We start from the raw sequence: 27,975 nt of genomic DNA, 5'->3' as shown, positions 1-27,975 counted from the left end.
CAGATTGGTGCCTTATAAATATTTGGTGGATTAAACAGAAGTTTTTTTGGCAGACACATTAAAGAGCTGAGAACAGTGAAGTCTTCGATGACTTCAGCATATCTAACCCTGATTCACTTCTAAACTATCCTCATCTGGAAAGCATTTACTCAGCACCATTTGGGTACTTACTGTGTGCTGGGCCTGGTAATAAGCAATGTGGAGGACGTGGCAGGAGGCCAGGAAACAGTGCCCCAGGAGAGCCAGCTGTCTCGCGGGGAAGACTCATGCTCTGAGAACCCATCTTGTACTAGGAGCACATTCCTCAGCACACACAGACTGACCACATCCCACTCTGCTGCAGGTCACCAGGATGGACTCTAAATTTGCAACAACCTCATGCACAAAGCAGAGACTCCGTCAAAGGACCTCATAGACCATTAACAATTCCCTGAGTCAGGGAGTCCCTCAGCACTTATTACTGTATCCTCACTTGTAGAAAGTGATTTTGTCAGTTCCAATATGAGTTATGATTAAGCAATTTCTGGGATAATTATAAACTGCCTGTTCTCAATGGTTTGAACATTTCTGAAACAAGGCTTTGGTACATTTAGTATAAAATATTCTCAGTTCTTTCCAGAGTTTGTTTCAAATCAACCTAATAAAGGAAAACATTTCAAAATAAGACTGGTTGACACATTAAGTTCTAATAACCTAAAAATATGAGTTGTTCAAAAATAACAGGCAGGAAAATTATGTTTTTAAGACTTAAACTTGTGGAGAGTAGATACGAGAGGTGTCTGGCCATTGGAGCTCTCATAGTGGATGTATAAAACTGTACATATTTGTAGATATCCCTTTTATGATACCTCATAATCCCAAAATGTTAATGAAACTAAGAAAGCAATTCTCAAACACCTTTTGTATTCTTATTCACTAGTGAAACTTAATGCTTGTTTACATTTAAACAAGAGACAAACAAAAACCAAAGATAAAAGGCCCGGTGGTGATGTTCACTGTTGCCGTGGTGGTTGCTATGGTTGGAGTGATGGTTTTTCCTCTGAAAGTTATGCTGAACTTCATTCCCACGCTGGTGGTACTGACAGGTAGGGCCTTTTTGGAGGTGATTAAGTCATGGGGCTCCACTTTCATGAATGGGATTGGACGCCCTCCTACAAGGGCCTGAAGGAGTGAATTCAGCCCTCTTCTCCTCCATTCCGCCATGGGAGGACGCAGCAAGAAGGCCTCTCATGGGATCCCAAATGCCAGCATCCTGATCTTGGATCAAGCTCAGAACTGTGAGAAATACACTTCTATTGTCTATAAATCACCCAGTGTGTGGTATTGTGTTATAGCATTACAGCGGCACAAACAGACCAAGCCATTGGTGTAAGGTGCACACAATGCATCCTCACTAATAAAGGGTATTATCATTTTTAAAACTACGCAATGAATGGAAGGGTGAAAACTGTATATAATTTTTATTTTAGTTTGATGTTTTAAAATTTACTAGTGATACTACATACTTTTCTCATGTGTGGATCATTCATGTGTACTTTGAGTGTGTGTGTGTGTGTGTGTGTGTGTGTGTGTGTGAAATGTCTCTTCATATCCTTTGCACTTTTTTCCTTGTTGGAGCTGTGGTATTCCTCTTATTGACTGCTAAGAGCTCTGTGAATACACTACTTGATGGACACACTTCTGGTCCGAACAGGTCAGAGAAAAATACCTCTTGATTTTGGTTCAGCCATGAAGATGGAAGGAAATATCTGTTTTCTGTCCTTGAGTCAAGGGCTGGGCAATCCCCGGCTGTGCTTTCTGTGTTTCTTCTTTACTTTAACAATATTCACTAAGCACCTACTATGTGCCAGAGACAATGCTCAGTGCTGGGGTCACGTCTGGGAAGAGGGAGCAGTCCCTGTTCTGAAGGAGCTGACAGCTACCGGGGGAGGATAGAAGAAATAATGACATAGAGTCTAGAGTGTTCACAGCCGTGAGAAGCACACATGTGGGTGGGTGGTGGGTGTGCGAGTAGAAAGGACGGACCCCCAACAAAGGTTAGGGAGAATCTTGGAGGATATGACATATCTCAGTGGAGTCCTGAAGAACTCCGGTGTGTGAGAGAAGGAAGGTTCCGGCAAGGAACACTGCGTTCAAAGCCAGAGAGAGCATGGTGACAGGAAGACCTGAAGGTAGGTCATGGTGGCAGGCATGCAGGATTCCAGGGGCACAGAGAGATGTAGAGAGGAGGCCGACAGGGCCAACCGTGGAAGATCTTACGCAAGTCCTAGGAAAGAGTCAGGCTGCACTCTGAAGGTGGTTCACACTCCCCCGCTGGTGCCAAGCACTGAAGCCACCAGGCTAAGCCTCTGTCCTTTGGCCTGCCTTCAGCCATATCCTCCGGAGAGACCCTACCGGTTGGTCCAGGGCTTTCTGCTTCTCTCTGAAAGAAGGCACAGCAAGGCGGAACTTGTGTCCTGAGATGGACCAGTCTGTCAAGGCAGGTGAGGAAGAACACATGGAGAAGACGGGGAGGGAGCCAGAGAGAAGCCACAGAGCCTCGAAAGGGTGGAATCTTTACCCTGGAGGCAGCTGGTGGGGTTGAGGCTTAAGACGCAACATCTGCCAGACCGTATTTCCCCACTTCCTCCAGCAGATATGCCTCCAGCTGGAGAATGGGAGGCATCACTGCACTCAGAAGACAGAGCAGCTGAGATGGGGTTTGCGAGCTAACCTCGGGGAAGAAGAGAATGGCACTGAGTCCTGACCCCTGCTCCTCCTTCGACTGGCACTGAAACGGAACATCAGCGAGTCACCAAGGACAGAGCACTGGCTTCAAAAGGCTTTCTCTTCCCCACTTGGCTTTGTGACCTCCCAGCTATGTGCTGCAGAGGGAGGGTATAGACCTCTCTGAATGAGCTGAGCGAGTTGAGATGTGTATGCACAGGATGATCTAGTCTCTCAGCATTCTCGGGGTCTCATCCATATTTTTGAGAGGACAAGATGAGAGGAGTCCTCAGCTGCAAGGAGAAGAGGGTGACCTCAGGGCTCAGAGGTTCCATAGGAAGGATCAAAATGATAAAGCTTCTGTCACTCCAGCACCTTTAGTAATTAAGATGGGACCTCAGGCCCCATTCCTGAATCATTTAATCATTTCAGAGGCCAGACAACACATTTCCTTCATTCATTTCGGGTTCATTATTCAGTGACCAAGGAACTATTATCCGGTCATTAAGGACCCTGGAACATTCATCTTGTGACAAGCTCCAACAAAAGACATACAACCAGATCCTGGATTCCTTTAGGAAAGCATACTGTAAACCAAGGCTTTGCATATGAGGAGGAGGCTTGATTTCTATACGATACAGTCATAATTCCCAATTATTCCTGTATACTATTCAGTAATAATTCCAACAATCCCAGCCACAATGAGTGGCTGAGGATTCAGAGCCGCTGCTAGAAAGGGAGGTATGTGCCGTTACCTAATTTCTCAGGAGCCCTGCTCTGCCTCTCCTAGAGGTGCTGGTTCTCCACCTATCACAGAACCGCTGGGACTCTTGGAAAGTCTGAGGTCAGCTCAATCCTCTCTGCTGTTCCTAGCAGGGTTGCGGTTACTCCCGATAACCATTCAGGACAAAAGGCTGTCCAGCCGGCTGTCCTCTCAGCTACTTTGATTTAATCCTCGTGTCAGCCCTGTGAGGCCAGTATCATAACTCCCTTTTATAGCTGCAAAGAGATTAGCCCCTGGCTGCTAATCACATGGCAGTGCCTGGTTGAGACCCAGGTTGGCGTGAGTCTAGGGCCAGGCTCTTAACCACCAAGTCAATTGTTTTTTGTTTTTTTTTAAACCACAAAGCACAAGAAAAAATTTCTTTAGGAGATGACATAGAATGAAGTATAAATGGATTCAGAAAGGATTTGGACAAATTTGTAAATCACAAGGACGTGAATAAAAGTTATAAGTGCACCTACCCTTAGTGGACAACATCAGAAAAACTACCACATCTTCCCTTGTCAAGACTCTGGAGCCTTTACCGGTGGAAGAGTATCAGCCCGTGCTCCTTAAGTTAGGAATTAACGTGATATCCAAAGTAAGTGTTACGAAGACTTTCATTAAAATGGGGATTTGAGAGCCCGGGAGTCTAAGGCTGCAGTGAGCTATGTTTGTGTCACTGTACTCCAGCCCAGGACACAGAATGAGACCCTACCTAAAAAAAAAGAAAAAAGAAAAACCAACTATAAAGTGGTGATTTGACCGCCACTGCATCTAACAGAAGCAAACTGAAGTTTTTCTCCAACATATAGTAATTCATGCAATGTCTTTACAAAAACTTGCTATTTTAAAAGATAACTTTATTTCAAGGCCTTTGCAATACCACTACGACTCTGATGTATGTTCTTAGCATTAGGATCAAGCAATAAATCAAGGATCTCTTCCTTCAACTGAGGAAGGGAGGAGGAGAAATGAGAGCTATCATTTACACAGCCCCTTTCATGTTCCAGATCCGGTTCTGAAAGCCTGACATAAAACAACTCACGTAATGCTCACAACAGCTCTAAGAAGTGGAACCATTGATGTCTCTATCATACAGAGAAGGAAACTGAGGCACAGTTACCTAGCTGCACATCTACTGAGTGGTGGGACCAGGCCAGGCCATGAACCCAGGGAGTCTGATTTAGAGCCCATGCTCTCACTAGAGTTTCCCATAAATATGCTACAAAGTGAATTTCTGATAAAAAGGAAAATTCTCTTTGTACACTGATCTCCATTACGAAACCTGCAGGACGACAGCACCTCATAAAATGTATCCTCTCCCTGAATGGAAGTCACCATTAAGATAAACCTTTTCAGGTCAGGCATTTAAAAGAAATATATATATATATATATATATATATATATATATATATATATGTAAAATAGAAAAGAATAGAAAATAAACACAGTGATATTCTTTTGTAGGGTAAACTATACAGCAATAACAGCAAATATCAAAGGATACTAGTACAATGTCTCACATGCTTTCCTTTGTATATGAAATTGATAAAAACTCCACCACCATCACAAGGATCTAAAACATTAGTTGTTTTTCCAGAACTGGAAATCGATTTCTGCTGCTTCATCTGTAGTCATTCTCTATTGCCATTCCAGACCAACAGTCATGGATTCACAGGATGGCTGGTTAGGACTAGAAAATTACATGACCAGTCCAGAAATTCTTTCTCATTAGTGTGGCTGCCCCCGAAACATCTGACAATTTGGCCAAAGGTGGGAGTGTATGTGTGTGTGTTAAGAAGGAAGTATATCTTAATGATCTCAAGGATGCATCTGACTTAATTCCTTTAATTGGATTTTGACTTAAGTGAATTTCTGTTAAGAAAAGACTCTCAGAAAATAACCATGACAGAGAAAAAAAGTATTAGGCCTTTGAGCCTCCCAGGGCAGCAGAGGAGACTGTCTCGCCAGATGGGCTGGTGTGCTTTTGTGATGCAGATCGGCGAAGGGGCGAGGCGGTTAGCGGGAGAATGGGAGCAGGCTGGAGTGACACGGAGAAGAGCAGAGCTAATGAGAGGAGAAGAACAGACACAGATACAGTGAGGAGCAGAAAACCCCGAGGAGGCTGGGCTGGAGGGAAAGTTTTGCAGAAGATTAGGGAGGAGAGAGATTTCTGAGATAGTCGAAACACAGACAGAAAGTCAGAGTGGCAGAAAGCTATGGACTCACGGAGGAACAGAGTTCAGTATGCTGCGCTGTGGTTTGTGAATGAGGTGCCTCTTAGGATTCTTTGAGATTATACAGTAAAAATTTCAATTGCTTTTCAATGATATTTGCTGTTTCCTTTAATATGCTTCTGGGCTGAAGCTGGCTGCCAGGGGGCCTGACTTTATCTGGGTTATACAATCACTGGCAAGAGTTCTGTGACGGCAAAATCACTAACAAGAATAGGAAGAAACCGGACAGAGTCATTTTCAGCTCAAGTCATTGCCCAGTAGATAAGCACTGCCACTGAATTTTGAAAACGGAAAAACACATCTGAAATACAAATGGGTGATAAAATAGTACAGTTTCTCTCCTTATGAAAAATATGCATGACTTGACTTCTGGCCGCAGATGTCCTGAAATCGGTGCTTATCTTGGTGACGAAGGAGCCGGGGACGCTGGGGGAGCAGGCACGCGTGCAGGGGACAGACTGCGCCCCTCGCCTTCCTTCCCTTTGACGCATCTGCCCCTCGGCCCACAAGAGCTTCATTCACATAAAACAAAAGGTCATTTCCAGCTGCTGCGAATCGCCATTCTCCCCTCAGACACTAAAGTGTGTTCGGACAGCAACAAAGAATAGCTCTTTAGGACTCACGTGTCTGGGTGCAAAGGGGACACGCGTGTTCGCTGACAGCCGACGGCAGAGCAGGCGGTAAATAAGGACACGCCAACTTCCAGAACCCAGGAGGCGGGAACAAGCCTCATCTAGTAACACATCCTGCTCAGCTTGTTTGTAAAGTACGTAGCTGTTTTGAATATTTATCTTTTGGGGAGAGGGGCAGAGGGTTCATTCTCAAGGGCATCAAAGCGGTTCAATTAAATTCAAATCAACCCAGCCAAGGTAGGCTGTGTACTCAGAGACTGAGGACGCAGAGCTGATGGAGAGATGGTCTTGTGAACCCCACCCACCATCTATCAGTCACCTGTTTCAGTGTAGATTCGGACATCCTGGAAGTTCTCCAAGCTAATGTTACATTCTGCTTCCTCAAAAGAGATACGCAACAGCAAAAAAAAGAACTGCTATACTTTCTAGGACTTTGGATGATTTAGATCAGACATTTTCAACCTGTAGCAAAGTACGGAAGGTCCACATGCTTCTGTACAAACAGGCCACAGGGGAGTTTGGGAGGGTCGCACATACAGGGGTGCGGAAGAGCCACAGCACCTTAGCATGTCTTCTCTGCTGTCTCCTTTCAAAGGGAGAGCTACCTGTCTGAGATGCTGCTTGCACCTGAACGCCTGAGTTAGGTAAAACCCCAGAGTTCAAGGATTTCCAAGTATAATGCATGACCTGGATGTGGTCCAGGGCTTCTCTTATCTGGTTTGCACCTGAAGCGGCACACGCATCGTGCAGGGGGCCCTTCACCTGGTCAAGCCAGTGGGCAAACGTGGCTCCTGAGGGCTCGTGATTGCTTGCGCTGGATGCAACAGAGGTGTGCCTGGTGTCGGGGGATCTTGGTGGCACATACCCAGTGAGATATTTGTCAGGCCAGAAAGGCAAGAAATGCAGGCGCACTACCTTCTATAGCCCCACCATGTCAGTTTCCAGAAGCAGCTGATATCACCACTTGAGGCGCTGCTCCCTACAAGGCAAATCGTGTCACCCACTCTAAGGTCTGGGTGTCACGCCTTGACCTTTGTCCTGTGCTACCACTTTGGGGTCTCCTCTTCACTGGGGAGGGCCCAGGAATTATTCTTCTGTGTCTCCTTCAGGATGACCTGACCTTGGCTAACCAAAGCCCATTCTCGTCACCCCTCTGTCACCTGTTCCCTTTCCTCCCCCTTCCAGTGACCATTGGACCAATTTATCACCTCATCTTCCAGAGCCCATATTCTGTCAACTTCTCTTCTCCCCACAATGTATGGAGGCAAAGAATCCCCCGAAAGGCTAACTTTCCACAAAAAGTGAGTGTCCCTAACGAGAAGCCTACACATGTACTATATTGTTACAGGTGATTTTTTTCTTCTATAAGAGTCTTCAGGGCACAAAAGCGCGTCCTTTGCAAAGCACCTGAAGAACACTGATGCTCTTGGACCGTGGTGGTAGAGGGAGGGCAGGAAGATGAGTAAGTGTATTGTTGTTACTTTTTTCTTTGAAAGGTAACAATGCAGACTGGAACAGAGACGCATGCTCGAAAATTATCCGGGCGCTTGGCTTGCCTCCACAGGAATCTATGCTCTATTTGTGTGTCGGGTCACAGAGCACGGCCCCTACTCTGGGAAGACGTAAGGAGATAAACTGAACTGGAAATGTGGACGCAGTGAGGAGGATGGGAACAGAGCAGGTCGGGGAGCTCAGAGTTCCGTGAGGAAGAAGAGTGCAGGAATAGGGGACGGGCAGGGCCAGGTGAGGGGCAGCGATGGCGGGTATGAGAAGGAAGGTGAGAGCACAGACGTGCCTCTTCAGGCATCCCGGCCGGCAACCAGCTTGCTAAAAATGAACAAACCGGTCATGTCTGAAAATCCCTCCACACTCAGCTTGCATGGGGTGAAATGTAAGCGGTTTCTAAGAGATCAGATGACTTGGGGACACAGGGCCCAGCCCTGGAAACTGAAGTAGGAATGTAACGATTCATACTGCTCTTTCGGGCCCAGCTAGCATCAAATGATTTTGCCTCAAGAAGGTAAAAAACCAAGGCCCAAAGCATTAATGGATAATTTCGAACCGATTAATCCTTGCAGCCCCATCTCGAAAAAGTCATTACTTTCATAAGACTAGAATTTCATTTTTCAGTCCAGAACACAGTCTTGCTTCAAAACATAAAAGACTTGCAGCCTGCAAACCACTAAAGAAGCGGCAGGTCTACTGGTACAAAGTTCCACCTAGAGAAACGCACAGGTACTATGTGCTCTAACGAAACTCATATTTAATGATTCCCCAAATGTATCCCGAACCTGACCACATCTCCCTGTCTCTGTTGGCATCTCCCTAGTCCAGAACACCAGCATCTCTTGCCAGGACTACTGAACCCGCCTCTGACTGGTCACCTGCTTCTACTCTTGCCTCCTCAAGTCTATACCCTAAAGAGCAGGCAGAATAATCCTCTAAATTAAAAACCAAAGTTAGACTTCATCCCTCCCCCACACTCGAAACCCTCTCCTGACTTCCTCTGTGACATGTAGAATAGAATCCAGGGTCTTCATGGGAACTGTCGGGCAGTATAGGCTGACCCCGGGCTGCCCCTCTGAGTGTATCATCTGTCACTCTCCCAGCACGGGACATCAGGCCTCTTCCTGGAAGTCACCAGCAGGCTCCCTCTCAGCGATCCGGTCCTGTTGTTCCTCTGCCCAAAACACTGTTTCCGGGGATCCCCGGGGCTTGCTCCCTTACTTCAGGTCTCTGCTCAAAGGTCTGTTCCTCAGACCGGCCCTCTCTGACCAATGAATCTGAAATAGCCACCCTGTCCCTCTCTAGCCCCTTTTGTATTCTCCTTATTGCACTTACCCCCACCTGACAGTACCTGTCTGTCTCTGCTGATTGCCTGTCTCACCCCAGGATATACGCAAAATGAGAATAGTTATTGCCTCATTACATGTTATATTCCCTATTAAAATAAAAGCTGGTTTTATAATATTTGCTCAATAAATAGTTATTGAATGAATAATTGTGATTTTGAGAGTTCCATCAGAGCTAAAAGCATATTTGTTTTTCATTTAAATGCTCAGCAATTGGACAGCTGCACCAGGGGAAACAAGGCAGGAATAAGATATTTCTTGAGTGAAGAGGCCAATGAGAACTAAAAGATTAATGAAAAAATATTGTGTTAAACAGCTGACATAATAAATGTGAAAATATTTGCTGCAACGTTAAAAATAAAATCCTATTTCATACATAATTTGACAATTTCTTCTGTGGTTATAGATCAAAATCAATAGTGACATTTATACAGAGAAACATGAATATATATAGCTGGAAGGGAATTCAAATACAATCTAGCTTGTCTTGAATGTGGTTTTCAAAAATGGAAATGAAACATAGTCTAAATAGAGATTTATACCAGTGTGGCTTTGATTTGCAACTTGAAGACATTCATTAGCTTCATAGATGTGCTATTTTAACACCATGCTTTTTTACTTCACTCTTCATCTTTTACCTTCAATGAAAATACCCATGCACATAAACTCCTAAAAATATTTTTAGATGAAACGTAAATATCCATTTACATTTTAATTTCAAGCATGGACTATTACTGTTAAGGAAGTAGACTACAAACATTGTGTTCCTCTCCACATGGCCTCTTCCCCAGCTATGGACCTTCTACCTAAGAAACTTTAATTATGTAACCTTTTTAAAAATGTCAAAGAATTTTTATTCATAGTTTAAACATGAATTGTTAGTCATATGTTACCCAAACATTTATTTATATATATATACACACACACACACACACACACACACACACACATATATACACACACACATTTAATATTATAGCCATGAAACTATTATCTCCTTGTTATCCTTTAGAATTTGAATTTCTATGAGTTTCGACTTTCTCTTGCCCTTTTATAGTATGCCTGGATCAACATAGTATAGTTACATAAGTTAATAAACAAAATCACACTCTGAGAGCAATCAGATTATAGCACAGCAGTTCTTGAGAAAGCAACCTGGGAAATTAAATATTCTCTTTTTGTCTAGATTTTGTTTATAACTGTCTTCTGTTACATTATACAATCTCTTTTAAATATCAAAGCCAATCTGCCCTACCACTACTTCTAACACACACTTTAAAACAGAAAGTCGACTATTTGAATCTTCCGCTGACTAGCAGCTGCACACCACCAATTCAAGCATCACTGGATGAAAGATAAATAAGAAAAACCAGGAAGCAGAAACAAGCCCCACATACTTCAGGCTTTCTCACCTTCTAGCTTGTAGAAATGTTTTGAAGCTACAGAAGATATTGGTGATACTGCTTTCTAATTTTTTAGATGAAAAAATTGTATCACAAAACAATCGACACCTTGATCAACTTTAGACCATAAAGCAGTTAATAGTTGAACATTACCACCCCCATCATTTTTCTGCAAACAGTCAACAAAACAATATCACATAATTTTTTCAATGGCCTCCTGGCAGGAGATGCCACACAGGTGAATTGTTCACAGTTTGGGAAACAGGTAAATAGAACCTTTGGACATCAGTGCTCAGTACTCACACAGCAATCACTTAGTTCCAGCCACTCTCTCAACATGTGGAGGCCAAAGCTCACAGAGGTTGCCCTCTAGCCAGTTACTCTGTAGCAAAATCCAGATATAATCTGAATCTCCAGCCAAGTACACAGCTTCTCTACAAACTGGGCTCCCAAGGCCATTTGGTTTTGTTTGTTTGCTTGCTTTAATGAAAACTTACACAGTACATAGCCTACTGTGATCTCTAAGAGGAGTTACTTTTGCAAAGATTCACTTATACTAGAAAATTTGAGAAAAACAGAAATTGAGATTCAAGTTACAAAGGATGAAGATGGCTCAATTTCAGATTAGTCACTTGTCAACCTCCACACTATGCCTCTGATTTCTCCTCTTCCTAAGAGACTTTGTGCCTTGAAATGAAGCACAAGGCCCATTAGCTAAAAATAAACTGAAGATATGGAATTTTACCATAGTTATTTCCTATCTTTCGACTTGCTCTCAAATCTTAAGCAGCCTATTGGGTGCAGAGATAAAAACAGACCGAATGAAACCTGTTTAGCCAGTGTACTGTGATGTGAGTTAGCAAAGGGAGCTCTTCCTGCAGAGCCCTGAAGTTCACTGTCATCAATGATTCACAGTCACGAAGTTGGCACTGAGAAGTGCAGACCAGAGGGACTTGGCTATCAGTAATCATTCCTAATGGTTACTTCCAAAAACAAGGGAAAGTACTATGCACACTAATGAGATCTGCAGATAAATGAACTTTAAAGAAAAAGTTTTTCTTTTTCAGAAGGACGTTTTTGTTCTTTTTTTAAAAAAAATCCACTATGATGAACTTTACTCTTATAAAAGATGCTGTTTATAAGAGAATAATCTAGAAAACGTTCTAAAAGGAGTTCACTGGTTATTTATATAGCACTTTTTATGTGCCAGGCACTATTTTAAGTGTTTTATCATTTATTAATTCATTTAATCCTCAAAGCACCTTATCAGGTAGGTTCCAATTGCACAAATGAGGAACCTATCAGTTTGGTCCCCAAATTAGTGGGTTGAACCACTATGTCTTGCCACCTTACCTACAAGTCCTTTCTTAATATCACTGTCTATGTAATTATACAATACTAACGTTAAAAAAAATCCTTTAGAAAGAGATGTTGAATATTTGGAAAATATAAAAGAAGCGCAGAGACTAACTGGTGATCAGTACCACCCAGAGATAATCATTTATGAACCTTTCCTGGTAAACGCTTTGTTTTTAGTCCACACACATACACACTGAATATATACTACCATTTGATAGATGGAATCATTCTATATGTACCGGTTTTATAACCAATTTTTTCCATTTAACCTCAGAGTGTTTTAATGCAATGAAGCAAACAATAATATCCTGAAAAGGAAAAGGAAGCATTGACTCTAGTATACTCCGTTGTCTTCATATCCCAGAAGTCCAGAACGTTTTAGGTTAATTTTCCAGTACATTTAGGTTTTCCTTTGGTCCAAGGAGCTCCAGAGCCAGATAGAACCAAACATGCAGAAGAGTCCCCAGCAATAAGCCTCTAACACAGAGGTATCCTTGGCCTTCCTTTGGTTCAGATTCAAGTTCCCCAGACCCTAGCGATATGAGCTGGCTCACAAAACAGCGTATAATATAAATCAAACCAACAACCAGTACTCAGTGATTATTTGCCAATTAAAAAGTAGACCTACCATTCGATCCAGCAATCCCATTATTGGGCATCTACCCAGAGGAACACAAGTCATTCTATAAAAAAGACACCTGTACCCAAGTGTTTATAGCAGCACAATTCACAATTGTAAAGATGTGGAAACAACCCAAATGCCCATCAATTCATGAGTGGATTAGTAAATTGTGGTATATGTATACCATGGAGTACTACTCAGCTATAAGAAATAATGGTGATATAGAATCCCTTTTTTTCTCCTGGAGAGAGTTGGAACCCATTCTATTAAGTGAAGTATCCCAAGAATGGAAAAACAAGCACCACATGTACTCACCAGCAAATTGGTTTCCCTGATCATCACCTAAGTGCACATTTGGGAATGACACCAATTGGGTATCGGACAGAGGTGGGGGGTGGGGGGAGAGGATGGGTGTATAACTACACGATGAGTGCAATGTGCACTGTCTGGGGAATGGACATGCTTGAAGTTCTGACTCAGGGGGATGGGCAGGACATGGGCAGTATATGTGGCCTGAACTTTTGTACTCCCATGATGATAAGCTGAAAAAAAAAAATTCAGTGTAAAACATGCCCCATAACATCCGGGTGCTCTTTCTTCAGAGCCCTGAATGTCACTGTCATCGGATGATTCAGAACCGCAATGCCGGCACTGAGAGCCATCGGCTAGAGGGACTTTGTTATCAGTGCACCTGGTGCAGGTCAGGACCAAAGGCCTCGCACGTAACAGAGCTCAATATATCAGTGTTTTGATGAATTGACAACTTGGCTCAGAAAGGAGGAGGTAGGTGATCTGAGGTTTTGTTCCTCCATTAGATTAAAAGTTCCTAGAACAAGCCTGGCACGATGGCTCATGCCTATAATCCTAGCACTTGGGGAGGCCGAGGTGGGAGGATCCGTTGAGCTCAGGAGTTTGAGAGCAGCCTGAGCAAGAGTGAGACCCCATCTCTACCAAAAATAGACATGGCGCATGCCTGTAGTCCCAGCTATTCCAGAGGCTGAGGCAGGAGGATCGCTTGAGGCCAGGCGTTTGAGGTTGCAGTGAGCTATGAGCACGCCACTGCACTCTAGCCAGGGCAACAGAGGGGAACCTGTCTCAGGAAAATTCCTAGAACAGAGGAACTATATCTTGTACTTTTTTTAAATCCTTGCCTAATAGAGCACTTTGTTTGCCTCCTCTTTCGTAAGCACACATTGTTCATGGGTTCACTGAGGTTCTGAAATCAGACACAGCAGAATTCCCAACCAGACTCTAACATATTATTTGTGTAATCTTAGGCAAGTTACGTAACACTTCACAGCCTCCACCCCTCACCTATAAGTGGGCATAACAGCACCTAGTCAATAATAGCTATCATCATTATTAATGTCAGTTCATTAATTATTGATTAACTTTTATGTTGGGTGCTATGTTAGGCATTGGTGATGTGTAATTAAATTACATACATTATCTTCAAGGAGCTCACAGTCAATGATCATAAAATAACGATGACTTACTGAATTGTGGATAGATTTTCTCTTAGCAGGAAATATCTTTATTTTTCATCTCATTTTACTCTTCTCTCTACCCCTAAAGCAGGCCTACACTGACTTTTTTTCCATTGCCCACGTGACTTAGTCCATTCACAATTGCTACAACAAAATACCATAAACTACGTGGCTTAGAAACAACAAAAAATTTATTTCTCATAGTTCTGGAGGCTAGAAAGTCTGAGATCAACGTGCCAGCAGATTCAGTGTCCGGTGAGGGCCACTTTCTCATAGATGGCACCTGCTCGCAGTGTCCTTGCACGGTGGAAGGGAAAAGGCAGCTCCCTGGGGCCTGTTTTGTAGGGGCACTAATCCCATTCACGAGGGCCCCACCCTCGTGACCTAATCACCTCCCAAAGGCGCCACCTCCTAACACCATCACACTGGGGATCAGGTTTTAACTTATGAATTCTTGGGAGACACAAACATTCAGACCACTACACTCATGAACATTTTGTGTCAACAGACACTCAGTGTAGCACTTTGCTATATTTTCACATCTCGATTTCTTGCTGAATGGGTTCCTGTGCATAAACGTTACCTCTTCTAAAACAGGGTAAACTCTTTGAGAGCAGGACACATGATTTTGTTTCTTTTGTATCAGCCACCCACAAGCACACGGTGCCTGTTCATAAACGCGCATTCAAATAAAACTGCTCTAACCTTGTAACTGGCCAGGCAGCAGCCCCTGGCTGAGGATTATTATCTATGGAGTACTTAATTGGATGAAACAGTTTTTCTCACTGTTTAGAACACTGTTATCAGAAATGCAATTAAACACCAATTTATGATGACAAGCTACTCAACTGGAAATATTTCACAGCTGAAGAGTGCTCAAGGAAAGACGGGTGGGTGAACAGGAGAACCTATTCCTGCTCTGTCCCATGGCCACTGCTACCTCCTACGCTGTCCCAATCCTCCCCTCTAAAATGTGTGGCAAAGACTTAGGGCTTACTTGCAGCAGCAAGAGCCTACCTGCCCTTCGAGATGGTAACTGTGGCCATGGTTTTCTATTGCTCATTTCAACACATGTGAAGAATATCTGCATGTGACAGATGCTTACAGAATCTACTTTGGGGTCCCCACCAATGTGCAGTAGTAAACAACAGTCATGCGCAAATCCCACATAGGACAAACACCACACCATCACACCCTGTCTTGGCTGGTTCTACCATGCTTTAATGACAACACAGTCTCAACATACAACTAAGGCATTAGTTCTGGCATTATTACTCAGGGTCCACAATAATCTAACCTGAGGTCAGCCTTGACCACTTAGATAGCTTAAAAAATTAGCATCAAATCTTCAAGATGATTTGTCCAGTGTTTTCTAAATATTCAGCCAACTTCCAGATTCCTAACATGATTCTTATACTGTCTGTGTGAGCTTTTTAATGTCTTGGAAAAAATTACAGTGTAAAATTTCCAAATATGTAAGGCTCCGGCCCTAATGTGAGATTTTCTCAAGTTCTTTCCCCAGTGGTTTGGCAAAGCTCCCCGGTCTCCCCTCCACATACCTTACGCACCTTGTACCTCTGAGCCTCTTCTCACTCTCAGCTGAAAACTTTGTCAGTTATTCATCTTTTAAGACTCAGCAGAGACCTTAATTATCCTTGTTATAAGTCTTCCCCTCGTCCTGGGATGAGAGACCCTTCCGAATTACCACGCTGTGGTCCTGACATTTTCTGTTGAGATGCCCACCTGCTACACCTTTCTCAGTTCCTCGAAGGCAAGTGCTGGATTTAACCCCCCCTTACAGCCTCAGTGGCTAGCACGGCGCCTACGTCATGCAGGGTGGTTAAGTGCTTCACAGGCTGCAGTGAACAAGGTTTTAAATGAAACCAGCAAGCACCAGTGATCAGAGTCCATCTAGTCACCTGGGCAGACATGTCTAGCAGTCAGATCCCTGTTGCCCTGGGGCTGTTTCCAGGGATAGAGCTTTCTGCCCTGGGGTGGATTGCACCATCGCCCTGAAAACACAACTGAAGGTCTTCAGAAGATGGACACTGTTAAATTATATTTATCAAAATAAGTAGTTTATTGAATGAGAAATGTTAATCATAAAGATTTAAGTCATACAGAAAGATACAAAGAAGGAATTAAGAATCACTTGAAACTCCGTAACAGAGGGTGTGCTGGCATTATTACTCAGGGTCCACAATAATCTAACCTGAGGTCAGCCTTGACCACTTACATAGCTTAAAGAATTAGCATCTGGTCCATGTTTTGGTGACCAGCCTTCCAAACATTTCTTACATGCACTCACACAGAATTTGACATATATTTTAAACAAATAAAATTAACAAACAAGATATGCTGTGTAAAATCCCTTCACTCTTTTCACTTCCTAATCTGTTGCAAACTTCTTTCCACATCAATAATACAGAGAGCCTCAATCTTTAATGGCTCTATTCCATGTTTCATCAGTGAGAAAGGCCCTTGAACATACAGGTTTGCACACTTGTCCAATTATCTCATGACAAATTCCTAGAACTGTGTCTGCTGGGGCAAAGGGCATGCTCATTTAAATTTTTGAGCTATATTACTATTTTGTGTCCCCGAAAAATTGTTCTGCTTTGACATCCCTGATATAACGTGAGACAGATGCCTGTTCCTGCCCAATTTGAGGGGTGAAAAATGTTTTCCTTTGCTTTGTTTTTCTTTTGTTGGTTTGTTGGTTTGTTTTGGTGGTTTATTTTATTACTTAGAAGTAGAATATCTTTCTGTATGTTATTGGCCTTTTTCCTTTTTTGAATTGTCTGGCCGTGAACTTTGTCCATTTTGCAATTGGAGTGTTAGTTCTTTCCTTACAGATTTTGAAGGGTCTTTTTATATTAGTCATATTAACCTTATTTGTGTTGCAAATATTATGCTCAGTTTGACATTTATCTTTTAACTTGGTTTATGGAGGTCTGTTTGTTTTTTACCATGCAAGATTTTAGATTTTAATGCAGTAAAGTTTATCAACCTTTTTTTTATGACACTGGATTTCATAGCATTATAAAGACATTTTGCAACCTAAGATGAGAAGAACACTCACTGTATGTTTTTTTAGAGAACTTTTATGGTTTCTTATTTTACAGTTAAATTTTTAGATTCATCTGAAAAATTCTAATATGAAGGGATGAATTGGGGAATTCCATTTTTAGTATTATACTGATGAATAACAGAATATTTTTAAAGGATAAAATGTATGTGAAAAGATATAATTTGTGCATCTTTTTATCTGAGTTAGTTACGGATGCGTTTATCCTATTGCAGTCACTGAGGGCATTGTCTGGGTCTGTTGCCTCTTGTCCTCGCCACGGTGCTTCACAAAGAGATGTCACCCTCACTCCTCATGACAAACACAAGGGCAGGAAAATGCTGGGTTACACTACACTCACACACACATATTTATGTACAGATCTATGTTTGATAAGTAAAAAATGTATATGTATGTGTTAACCTCTATAGACAGTGGAAATATTTTAAAACCACACTCAAAGAAATAAGGCATAATATTATATTCACCACTCCTAAATCGTGTTCTCTGGTCTTTTGATTTAAAGACATATACTCACACATGCTCACATCTTACACAGAACAGAAGCCCGTCTAGGTCAAAACAGAGAAAGGGCAAACCATAGGAACACAGATACCTTAAAATCCAAAATAAAGAGGTAAGTATTGTGTGGATAACTGATAAACTTTTACTGGAGAACTACACATCTGCAATAGACTGATTGTGTATTTCTCCCCCAGTGTAATTAGAGGGAACCAATCAACTATTTTCAGAAGTGCAAACTGCAGGAGTCAGAGGTCTGTGCGTCTTCAGGCTGCTAACTGATGATGGTCACACTCACCTAGAGCTTATCATGTGCCAGGTACTATGCTAAGGCTTTACGCACATCAATACATGTAAGTCTCACAACAGCTCTCTGAAGACAGGCAAGAACTAGTATTCACCACACTACACACATAGGGAAACTGAGGCAAAAAGAGTCTCAGCAATTTGCCAAGACTCCTTGTTAGTGAGTAGGTGAGCCAGAATCTGAAAGCAATTTGCCAGCTTTTCGGCCTGTGTGCTGGCCATGCCATCGTATTTGAGATCCACTGAAAATAGCCCTCATGACCACAACAGTCTCCAGACATCCTCATTTAAAAGCTGGGGCTTAGCTCACATGGCCAGTTAACAATTACTTCCCAAAGACTCCTGAGCAAAGGCTGGTTGGGACTTGATGGCGAAGACAGATGTCTTGTTCCTGAGGGAAGAATCTCCTTAGCCGAGAGTCAGCATCCTCAATTGCAGCCACGGTCTCACTTCTTGACTTACACAAACTCACAGTTCTTAGCTTCAATGTCCTCTTGTATCAAATGGGGATAATAATGATAATAACGACACATGCAAAAGCCTTTTGCACTGTAAAGTACGAGTCAAACAACTGTGGTTTTGATGCCATGTAACAGGTCAGGGGCAAAAGCACCAGCCCCACCGAAGGGTCCGAGCGCAGAGGCAGGGGCCATGCCGGTCTCTGTGGAAGAGGACAAGGGCCTGCGTGAGGCCCACACGCCAGGCCAGCGCTGCCAGGGGAGCCTGCCAGGCAGGTCCTTACTGTCATCCCAGCCAGGATCCCGGCAAGAAGCCATTGTTCTGAATTTCTAAATTCTGTGATGTCACTCAGAAGAAAATAACTCCGACATAAACAAACTCTCCCACCTCCTCTCCTGTCCCTGAGTCATGTTTTGAGAACTTCCCCCAGCACTGAGCAAGCCGTGCCCACAGCTCCCGTCCTCTCCACCTTTCACTGAACGGTGCCAGGGGCCTGGGCAGCACCCAGCAGCTTCCCTACTGCCTTCTCCAGGGCCAAGTTCACTCTTATTTTCCGCCCGAGGAAGGGCTCCAAGCACTTCAGACAATACCGGGCACCTGGAGGGGCAAGAGAGCAATTGAGGGACACCCGATGGCACTCCAAGGGCCCTGCTGGAGAGTCCCTGTCCATGGTTCCCAAGGACTCAGATGCTCCCTCATCTTGCAGTCAGGCTGCCTGGCAGCTGCAAGCAACAAATGGTCCTATTTTCCACTTATCTCTATATCTAACATTAAAAGAACAGGCTCATGATACCAGTTGGCAAGGAAAGGAAAAGTAGCACTTGGATTTTTTTTTTTTAAATATAGAAAGTATAGAGCATTTCTTAACTTTTTGTCATAGAAAACTTTCCCAAGTAGAAATTTTTGTTGGCTTTACCTTAGATCAAACTCGGCATCAAGGCAGCATCTAGCATGGCATCGATTTTGTGGTGGGCGAGGGGGCGGGAGTGGGGGCTGGGCCAGCCTCCCCCTCACAAGCAGCGCTGGCTGCCCACGGTGCCCGGCACTGCCTGAGTGCTCTCCAGGGCTGGGCGCGTGGTCACTCCTCCGCACAACTTCAGGTGCAGGATACCGTTATTATTACCTCCATATCAGGTGTGGGAACCAATAGGGCTAAGTTATCTGTCAAAGACAACACAGGCGGTGGTGTAGCTGGAATCAAACCCTGGCTAGTGTGACGGAACTCGCAGCCACTCCATTCCACGCTCACGTACATGCCGGTCTCGTCTCTCCTGTCAAAGTAAGCTCCTATCAGAATGGCCCAGCAATCACCTAAAAGAAGGAAATGACACTAACCTATTTTGAGCACCTTCTCTGAATCAGACACTGGGTTAAGTGCTTTTACTTTGGAACTGTGCAGTTGAAACTCTTGGCCAAGGTGGACTGACTTCTCTGATTTCATGAGCCTCATGTGCACTTTCAGCAGTTAAGGCCTTTCTGAGACTCAGCTCAACACCTCACGGGGTAGTGAAAGCCAACCCAGGGCCATGTCCCTCACTTATCTTGACTTAACTTTTTCAGCTTTTATGAGTGTGATCTGGCCTTATCACAAATCCATCAAACACTTCTGCCCTAGGGTTCTTTACTGTCCTCTGTGACTCACTAAAAACAAAAAAGGGGGGAAAAGATTTCCTTTTTGACATTGGGGAAATAACAGCTTTAGAAGCTCATAGAAGCTTCTCTCTGCCAGCAAAAAAGTAACATTAACAGCAGCTGAAGACTACTACTAATTAGCATAGAGCCAGGAGCAAGTTGGCTTTGCTCCTCCTCATCGCCCAAGCTGCCTCCCAATCTCTGCCTCTCTGGTTGTCCTCCATGGACCCCTCTTTCCCCAAAACACACCCCGCTCCCCAGCTGAATGTAAAACACTGGTGCTCACTTAATGCACCCCCCACCTATGAAGAGTCAAAGCAGAAATAAGGGCTGCTGCCTCAGCCTGATTCTTCTTCTCTTAGATGCAACAATAAGTCAACTCCAAAACTGAAACTTGCCAAGAGAAGGAAATTCTAACACCACTGCCGCTGCCATCCAGCGACTTAAACCAGTTCATTGCCATAGGAATATACTGTGAGCTACGTATGCGCTTTTAATATTTCCAGTAGCCACATTAGATAAGAAGCAGGTGAAATTAATCTTAACAGGTTCATTATTTAATCTGATAGATCCAAAATATTATCATTTTAACATGTAATCAATAACAAAATTATTAATGAGCTATTTTACCTTTTTTCATATTAAGTCTTCATTTAGTATGAAATTGAAAAGTGCATTTATACTTATAGCCCAATTCCATTAGGTCACCCGGCTAGCTCAGCCGGTAGAGCATGAGACCCTCGCTTAGGACTGGCCGCATTCCACACGCTCAGTAGCCACACGCGGCTGATGGCTACTGTATTGCATAGAGCAAACAAACATTATCCTCTCTGTTGTTGTCTTGCAAACACAGATATCTTCAATCAATTTTCCCTACATGCAATCAAAAATTAAGAGAGGAATAGAGACTTACTTTGCCTCCAACTGCTTTCAATTTCTGAATAAATCTGCTGTATTTTCTGAATTAATTTTCACCATAACCTTGTGAAATAAGTCTCTGCAGCATTTTAGATGGGTAACAGATTGGCATAACACCATCTTTCTTTCTCTCTCTCCCTTTCTCTCTCACACACGCACACTCCCCCCTGCTCTATGCTCTCGATTTAGGCATAGCCAAGGATCACAATTTCACTGAAGCCACACGGCAATCCAGAGCCCAAGTCAAAGAAAGCAGCCAAATCTGTGCTTGCTTTACTGCCGCTCTGTAATAATCTGAGCACCTCCGTTTAAAGGGATGTTTATGAACATCAGATCCTCTTGGTCCCTAAACCAAACTCTGCAGCAGTCAAGGCCACCTTGGTCAGACGGGGGAGCTGGTCTGGTCAGTGCCCAGTCTGATCCCCAAACAATCTCTGCCTGCAGCTCCCTGGCCTTCTGGGAACCCTGTGTCCTCTCAAGACCATGGTGCCCCTGCCTTTGGGGAGCTAGCCAGCTCGTAAGAGAGATTAGACATATAAACAAATAAATCAAATCAATAAGCATATAGAAAGTATTCTGGGATGGCAGGAAAGAGATACTTTCTGCAAGCATTAGAAAAGGCTTCTTTTTAACAATTAACATCTGGAAAACCAGCAGGACTTCAAAAGGTGAAATCAGGAGAAAGGGTCCAAGCCAAGCAAAGTCAGGTGTGCCAGAGGATGGGGAGCTTGGGAGGAGTGGGACGAGGTCACAGGTGCGTTGTCCTGTCTGGCTGAAGAAGAGGATCATGAAGGAACAGAGTGAAACAAGGCACTCAAGGTGAGTACGAGCTATCTTCAGATGCCTTAGATGTTGTTAACTAACGATCTGGGATTTTACTGGCTAAGAATTAGGCACAAACAGAAAGTTCTAGAGAAGATTTAACACCAACAGAGGAGTATTTTAAAAGCCAATCTGACAGTGGTGCAAAAAATGGACAGTCAAAAACAAAAAGGCAAATCGCCTCCCGCCGGGTGATGGGCCGTAACCACCTCAACTGTGGCAGGGTGGGAACCGCGGGGTAGGAGAGGGTGGGAGTCACGGGACCTGGAAACTCATTGCAAGAGGCAAAGGTAGGTCAAGTTTAAAGCCTACAGTTATTGGAATGATGGAAATAGGAAAAGCATAAATGGGAAAGTCAATATAACTCTTGGTCTCTCTGCCCTTGAGGGTAGGCTGCAGAAGAGATAATGATCTCAGATTTTGACACGTTCATTTCCCTAATTAGGCCTGAATCTGTTTCGTGCACCTACTTTCATAGTTTAAGTGAATGACTGTTGAAAGAAATCCAATAAGCACTTGGCTTTCCTTAGAACTTGCTTAACTAGTTCATGATCACTTAAACCTGTTGGTCACTTAACTTTCTGCAAGCTGGTCTTGGCAGTCTGCTCGCCGTCCTCGGAATGACCTCAGCAGATCCACTGCCGATTATTCACATCTGCCCTGACAACCGATGGCAGGAAAATTCCAACCTGGAGATGGAACCCTCTGAAAGAGATCTGACTTCTCAAAGGGCCACAGTATATAAGGTAGAACTTTAGCTCTGAAACTTTTTGTGCTTCAACATTTAAAATGAAAGAAAATGCATATGTAAATATCAGCGATAAAGGTCCTTGTCGATGATCCCCTAAATCCTCCGAAATCCAGGAGTCAAGATGCCCATTTGGCATTTAATTCCCAATGCTGGAACATTTTACAGAAATTCTGTCACACATTTTGGAGTGGTCAGTCTCCTAAATAACCAAAACCTCAGGGAGCCCAAACGGCTTCAGAAAAACAGAAATTATCATTTGTATAAACACACGGACTATCAGAGCTCCCTGGCATGTCTTCAGAAGCTATGAAATTAAATTAACACCTTTAGGAAAAGAATCGGATGAGTGTGTGCACACACTCAGAGACACATACTTTAGAGCCATTCCCAAATATGCCACCCTTCACAGACTTTGCCAACGTTTCGACAACATGTGGTAATAACATTTTTAAAACATTTTAAAACATTCAGCTTTTAAAAAGTGAAAGAGACCACTTGATTCAGTGAAAAATAGAGGGATAATTTAGAAAGCAGAATATATTAATAATTGTCCAGGTTGGAATATAACCCAGCCACGGACTTCTAATTGCCTCTCTCAATGGGTGTCGGCCTCCAAAGAGGGCCCCCAACGACCTCCCTTCCCTGCAGGCACATGCTTGGGAGACGAAGCGACGTTGTGCTCCCTCCACTCTGGGCTGGTCTTGTGACTTGCTTTGATCAACAGAATGAGGCAAAAGTAACATCCTTGGACTTTCAAGCCCAGGTCTTAAGAGGCCTGGCAGTTTCCACTTCCTCTCTTGGAAGCCAGCCACCATGTGGAAAGTTTGGCTACCCAGCTGGGAAGAGAGGCCTCACTGAAGGAGGCCTGAAGCCATCCTGGACAGTTGAGTCCAGCTGAAATCCCAGCTGAATGCAGCTGCATGACCCGAGCCCAGGGGAGAACAGCAGATGAACCCCAGCCATCCCACAGAATTGTTAGAAATAATAAATTGGTGCTGTCTTAGGCAACGACATTTGGGGTCATTCGTTATGCGGTAATAGATCACTGAAACAACGGGTGACAAATGGTTAAAAAGGGAGCCAGACTATCATCCACCATCTGCAACCATCTGTGATCATCTTGGGATTTTGTAAATTTCTCTCTGCAAACTAATATAAGTGGAGAAACACAGACAGGACCTTATCTTGTCCTATTTAAACTCTAGCATTCGGTAACACCTAAGATACTGGTACAGTCTTGACATTGGATTCTGGCAAGTCTACCCCAGAAACCTACAGGGCTAGAAAAAGTATCTCACTGATTGGTGAAGCTCTCTCCCCATGGTATTCCTGCCTTATTCAATACAATAGCACAAACCTGCAAATATTTATGTCAGAAAGATTAACAAGATAGCAAATGCTAGAGTAAATAAAACTTCAGTGTGAATATTTTGAGGATAAAGACAATTTAGCAGAGGCCTTAACTGCACTTTATGGCACAGACTACATAGAGCCACAGAGACACAGTGACCAGGCAGGCTGGGGGTAGACTGGTCATTAGCCTCAATCCCTGACCCCCCCTGCATCCATACCCTTGTACGAATGCACTGTGGTTGACTGTACTTTGCTGCCTCCTGAGTTGGGGCTTATTAGTGTGACTTGCTTTGCCTGGAGACATGTGGGTGCAAGTGATAGTGTGACAGTGTACCCGCTCTACATCCAAGTTTAAGGGGTATCATGTGTACTGCTTGCACTCTTGCCCTTCTGCAGAGAAAGAGCATGTCATGTTCCCACTGGCTCTGTGATCCCAGGAGGAAGATGAGAGATACCCAGAGCACTGCCAACTCAGCTGACCCACCAACTCATGATCAAGAAAGAAATGCTTATCGTTGAATGCCACGGAGATCTTGAAGTTGTCTACTACCCAGCAATTGTTGACTAACACAAGGCTCCTTTATCAGATGCTAACATTTACAAAAGACACATGGTACTTTAGAACAATAGTCTTCCCTGCTATACAAGTTGTAACTTAACTAGGAAATGCATGATTAGGTGGTCTCGTTGCCAAACAGAATATAAGTACAATATACTGAATAGCATCAAATCTTGCTCTCACAATCTAAGATTATATTTCTAAAGATTGTAATCTGGTATTCAAAATTCTCTATAATTTAACCCTAACTTAGTTTTATAGCCAATTCTCTCCCACTTCTATTTTGTATTTCATTTAAATTGGATTATTTGTAATTCTTGAAGAGGTCTTACATTACCTATCCTTTCCTTATCCAGTTCCTTCCTGCACCCTTAATCTGACAGGTTTAGATTCTTCCAGTGCTTTTAGGCCAGGTTCATCTCTGATGTCATCTCTGCAAGAAATCTGCTCTGATGCTGGCTTTTAAGGCCGACTGTCCATCCCCTGACTCTTACCATGATGTATGTTTTTTCCTTTTATGGGATTTGGCTTATTCTACCTCGTAACACTTCCTATCCTCTGACAAAGTCCTAGACAGCAAGGTTTAAGGATTAGTCACCTCTGTAATCTCATGACATTTAGCAAAAGGCCTTACGCATAGTACACAGACCAATCAATACTTTCATGCTTTAAAAAACAGGTGGCCAACGGGAGGCGGCAGGGCACTGGGAAACAACACAGAGAGAGAAAGGTGGACTCCGGAGTCTCAGAGATCCGGATTCTGTCACCTGGCAGCTGGGCCATCTTGGGCCAGTTAGTCTCTCTGTGCTTCAGCTTCCAAATATGTAAAACTGGGATGGTGCACATTTCACAGGATTGTTGTGAAAATTCAGCATGAAAGTGAATGTAAATGCCTCACGATGTTTGACATATGGCGGCGGCTCCATAAATGGTAACTCTATTATAAAAATGATAATGACACAGAACATCACGTAGAAGTTAGTTTAAACAAATCCCTGATGTTAGATTATTTTCTCTTAAAAGTGAAGCATTTGAGGGTGACAGGAATGACTCTAGTTCCAATTAGCTCTCATCCCAGAAACTGTGGTTTCAACAATCTGGACTCGAGTTTTATTGAGATGTTCATATAGACGTTACTCTCCTCCACGGTTCTCAGTGCTATAGGTAGTCACCACTAGAAGCAAATTTGTTCCAGGCAACAAATGCATCTCCTCAAAACAAAATGTAACAAAATCTTCCTTCCCATACACACTAATCCACTTTTAAAAGAGCATTCATTAGCTCTTTCGTAGCATTCCCAGTTCTCCACCAGGGACTAAAGCAACCATTACAATGGACCAAAAGCTAGAGATTCTAAAAGCAGTGGAATTATCTGACAGCGACTGAATGGTGCAGCTGCGTTATTTACATGTAAACATTATCTCAATGAGGTTCCTTACCGAGTAAGAGATGAAGAGATGTTTTTATAAATAAAAGTGTCATGCAAATGTCAAGTAGTAGGTATTATTGTTAAAGTAATTCAGCATAAATTGTACTTCATCTGCTTTGTACTAACTGAAACTTTGTTCACATGTCCATACTTCATCAGAGCAATAGTTAATCGTCTAAGGCTGCAGTCCCCAATCCCCGGGCCACACACCAGTACTGGCCCACAGCCTGTTAAGGACTCAGGGACGAGGCCACAGAGCTGGGTTGTTCCCTACTCCCCACCCTGAGTCCATGGGAAAATTGTCTCCCATGAAACTTAGGAACGGTGTGGGTGGGGGGCACACAGCAGGCAAGTGAGGGAAGCTTCATCTGTGTTTATTTAATCTGGATTTACAGCTGCTGCCCATCGCTGGCATCACCCCCTGAGCTCCTCTCTCCCCCAGACCCTGCCCCACGTACCGCAAAAAAATTGTCTTCCATGAAACCGGTTGTCCCTGGTGCCAAAAAGGTTGGGGACCGCTGGTCTAAGGTACCAACTTGAGATCAGGCAAACTCAAAAGCTGGCAGGTGGCCAGGCATGACATGTCAGTGAGTGAACTGGACTTGGGACACACCCATGCTGAAGGGTCAGAAGTTCTGGAGGGCACAGCCTGGCTGAGGGGCGATGGCCACCCCACCCACTGACCGTCACCTCCAGGGATGAAGACCTAGTGTGACCAGATCTGAAGAAATTGGGGGCTTTATGTGCAACATCTTGATTTTTAAAGGCTGCCTTGCTTTTTATTTCAAAATTCTTTGTGGGAGCCAAAAATAAAATAAAATAAAATAAAAAATTGCAGAGCAGATGTGGCCATATAGCCTCTGCACTAGATATCCTAAAGGCATTTTTGAATCGTCACAGAGAGGTTAAATAAAAGATGCTTATTAAATTCACTGTATTTTTTTCATCTGGAAATGTATAATTCACTCTCTATTAACCCTAAAAGACACCTCACTCCCTCATTTATAAATCCTCACTCCAATTTGGGACTTCTGTTTTTAGTCTTACAGTTCTCCCCCACCAGGACACCCTGTGGCCACCGTCCCACGCATCTATGCAAATCCTGCTAGTTCTTTAAAGCTTGATTTAAATGCTAGCTCCTGCATAAAACCTACATGATCCTTCTCAAGGCCCCCTTTGTATAAATCATGGTGCAAATTATCCAATGTAAAATATCTGCATATCCGATCTCATTGCCCCTCTACCCCTAATGGTATAACCCAATAATCCCTATAATTACTCACTGCCACAAGAGCAAAAGGCTTAGAAAGAGTAAGTTCTGATGTTCGATAGCAGAACAGGGTAACAACAGTTAACAAGGTACCGTCTATTGCAAAATAGCTAAAAGAGAGGTTCTTGAAATGTTCCAACACATAGAAATGATAAATGTTCGAGGCGATGGAGATCCTAAATACCCTGATTTGATCATTACACGTTCTATGAACGTAACAACAATATCACACGTACTCCATAAATATGTACAAATATCACATCTACATTTAAAAAGTGAAAGGCCCAGGGTCAACAGGTCTAGAGCAAAGTCGAGTGGCACTCACCGCCAAACACATCTCCGTTCTGGTAGTTCTTCCCTTTCTGGGCTTCCTCTTCATTTTGAACAGTGGCAACATGCTTGGCGGAGGCACAGCCCATAGTCTCATTCGGTCAGCTTCAGCCGGGCTGAACTGCAAATCATCTCTACAGACACGGGCACATGCTTTTTGTTTGTTTCTTTAAACACAAAGGAAATCCACCTTGCGGCCGAGTCAGTCAAGATGTGTGCACCTGCAGGAACAGAACGCGAGGTCAGAATGGGTGACCCCGGCAGACCCCGAGCCCGGCTGTCTCACTGCTGGGTGACAGCAGCGCGCTGGCATTCACGGCCCCATCGCGCTGGTGCCATGGTGGGCACGGAAGAACCACAGGCGGCACGGCCGGTTCCCACTTAATGCCCGCTCGGAAAGCAAGCTCGGAAGGCACGGCCCTGCGCAACACATGGCTGGGGGTTGAACTTTTTGCAGAGATACCAAAAATACATATTTACTTATTTCAATCAA

General features: G+C 43.5%; 1 protein-coding gene across 3 annotated transcripts in view; it reads right to left on the bottom strand.

Moving 5' to 3' along the window:
* Nucleotides 1-27,975, bottom strand: part of C23H1orf21 (chromosome 23 C1orf21 homolog) — a 220,601-nt gene that overhangs the window by 108,157 nt on the left and 84,469 nt on the right. For 2 of the 3 annotated variants that reach the window (XM_045536396.1, XM_045536398.1), the window contains exon 2: nucleotides 27,478-27,703. In XM_045536396.1, coding sequence (XP_045392352.1) covers nucleotides 27,478-27,571 — 94 coding nt within the window. In that variant the 5' untranslated portion in view covers nucleotides 27,572-27,703. Of the gene's footprint in view, nucleotides 1-27,477; nucleotides 27,887-27,975 lie in introns of those variants that run through there. The other variant, XM_045536397.1, reaches the window with a different exon arrangement.

This window comes from Lemur catta, chromosome 23 (assembly GCF_020740605.2).
Source record: "Lemur catta isolate mLemCat1 chromosome 23, mLemCat1.pri, whole genome shotgun sequence".
Lineage (NCBI taxonomy): Eukaryota > Metazoa > Chordata > Mammalia > Primates > Lemuridae > Lemur > Lemur catta.
Note: the sequence above shows the minus strand (reverse complement) of the source record. Positions and strands in the feature narration are given on the sequence as shown.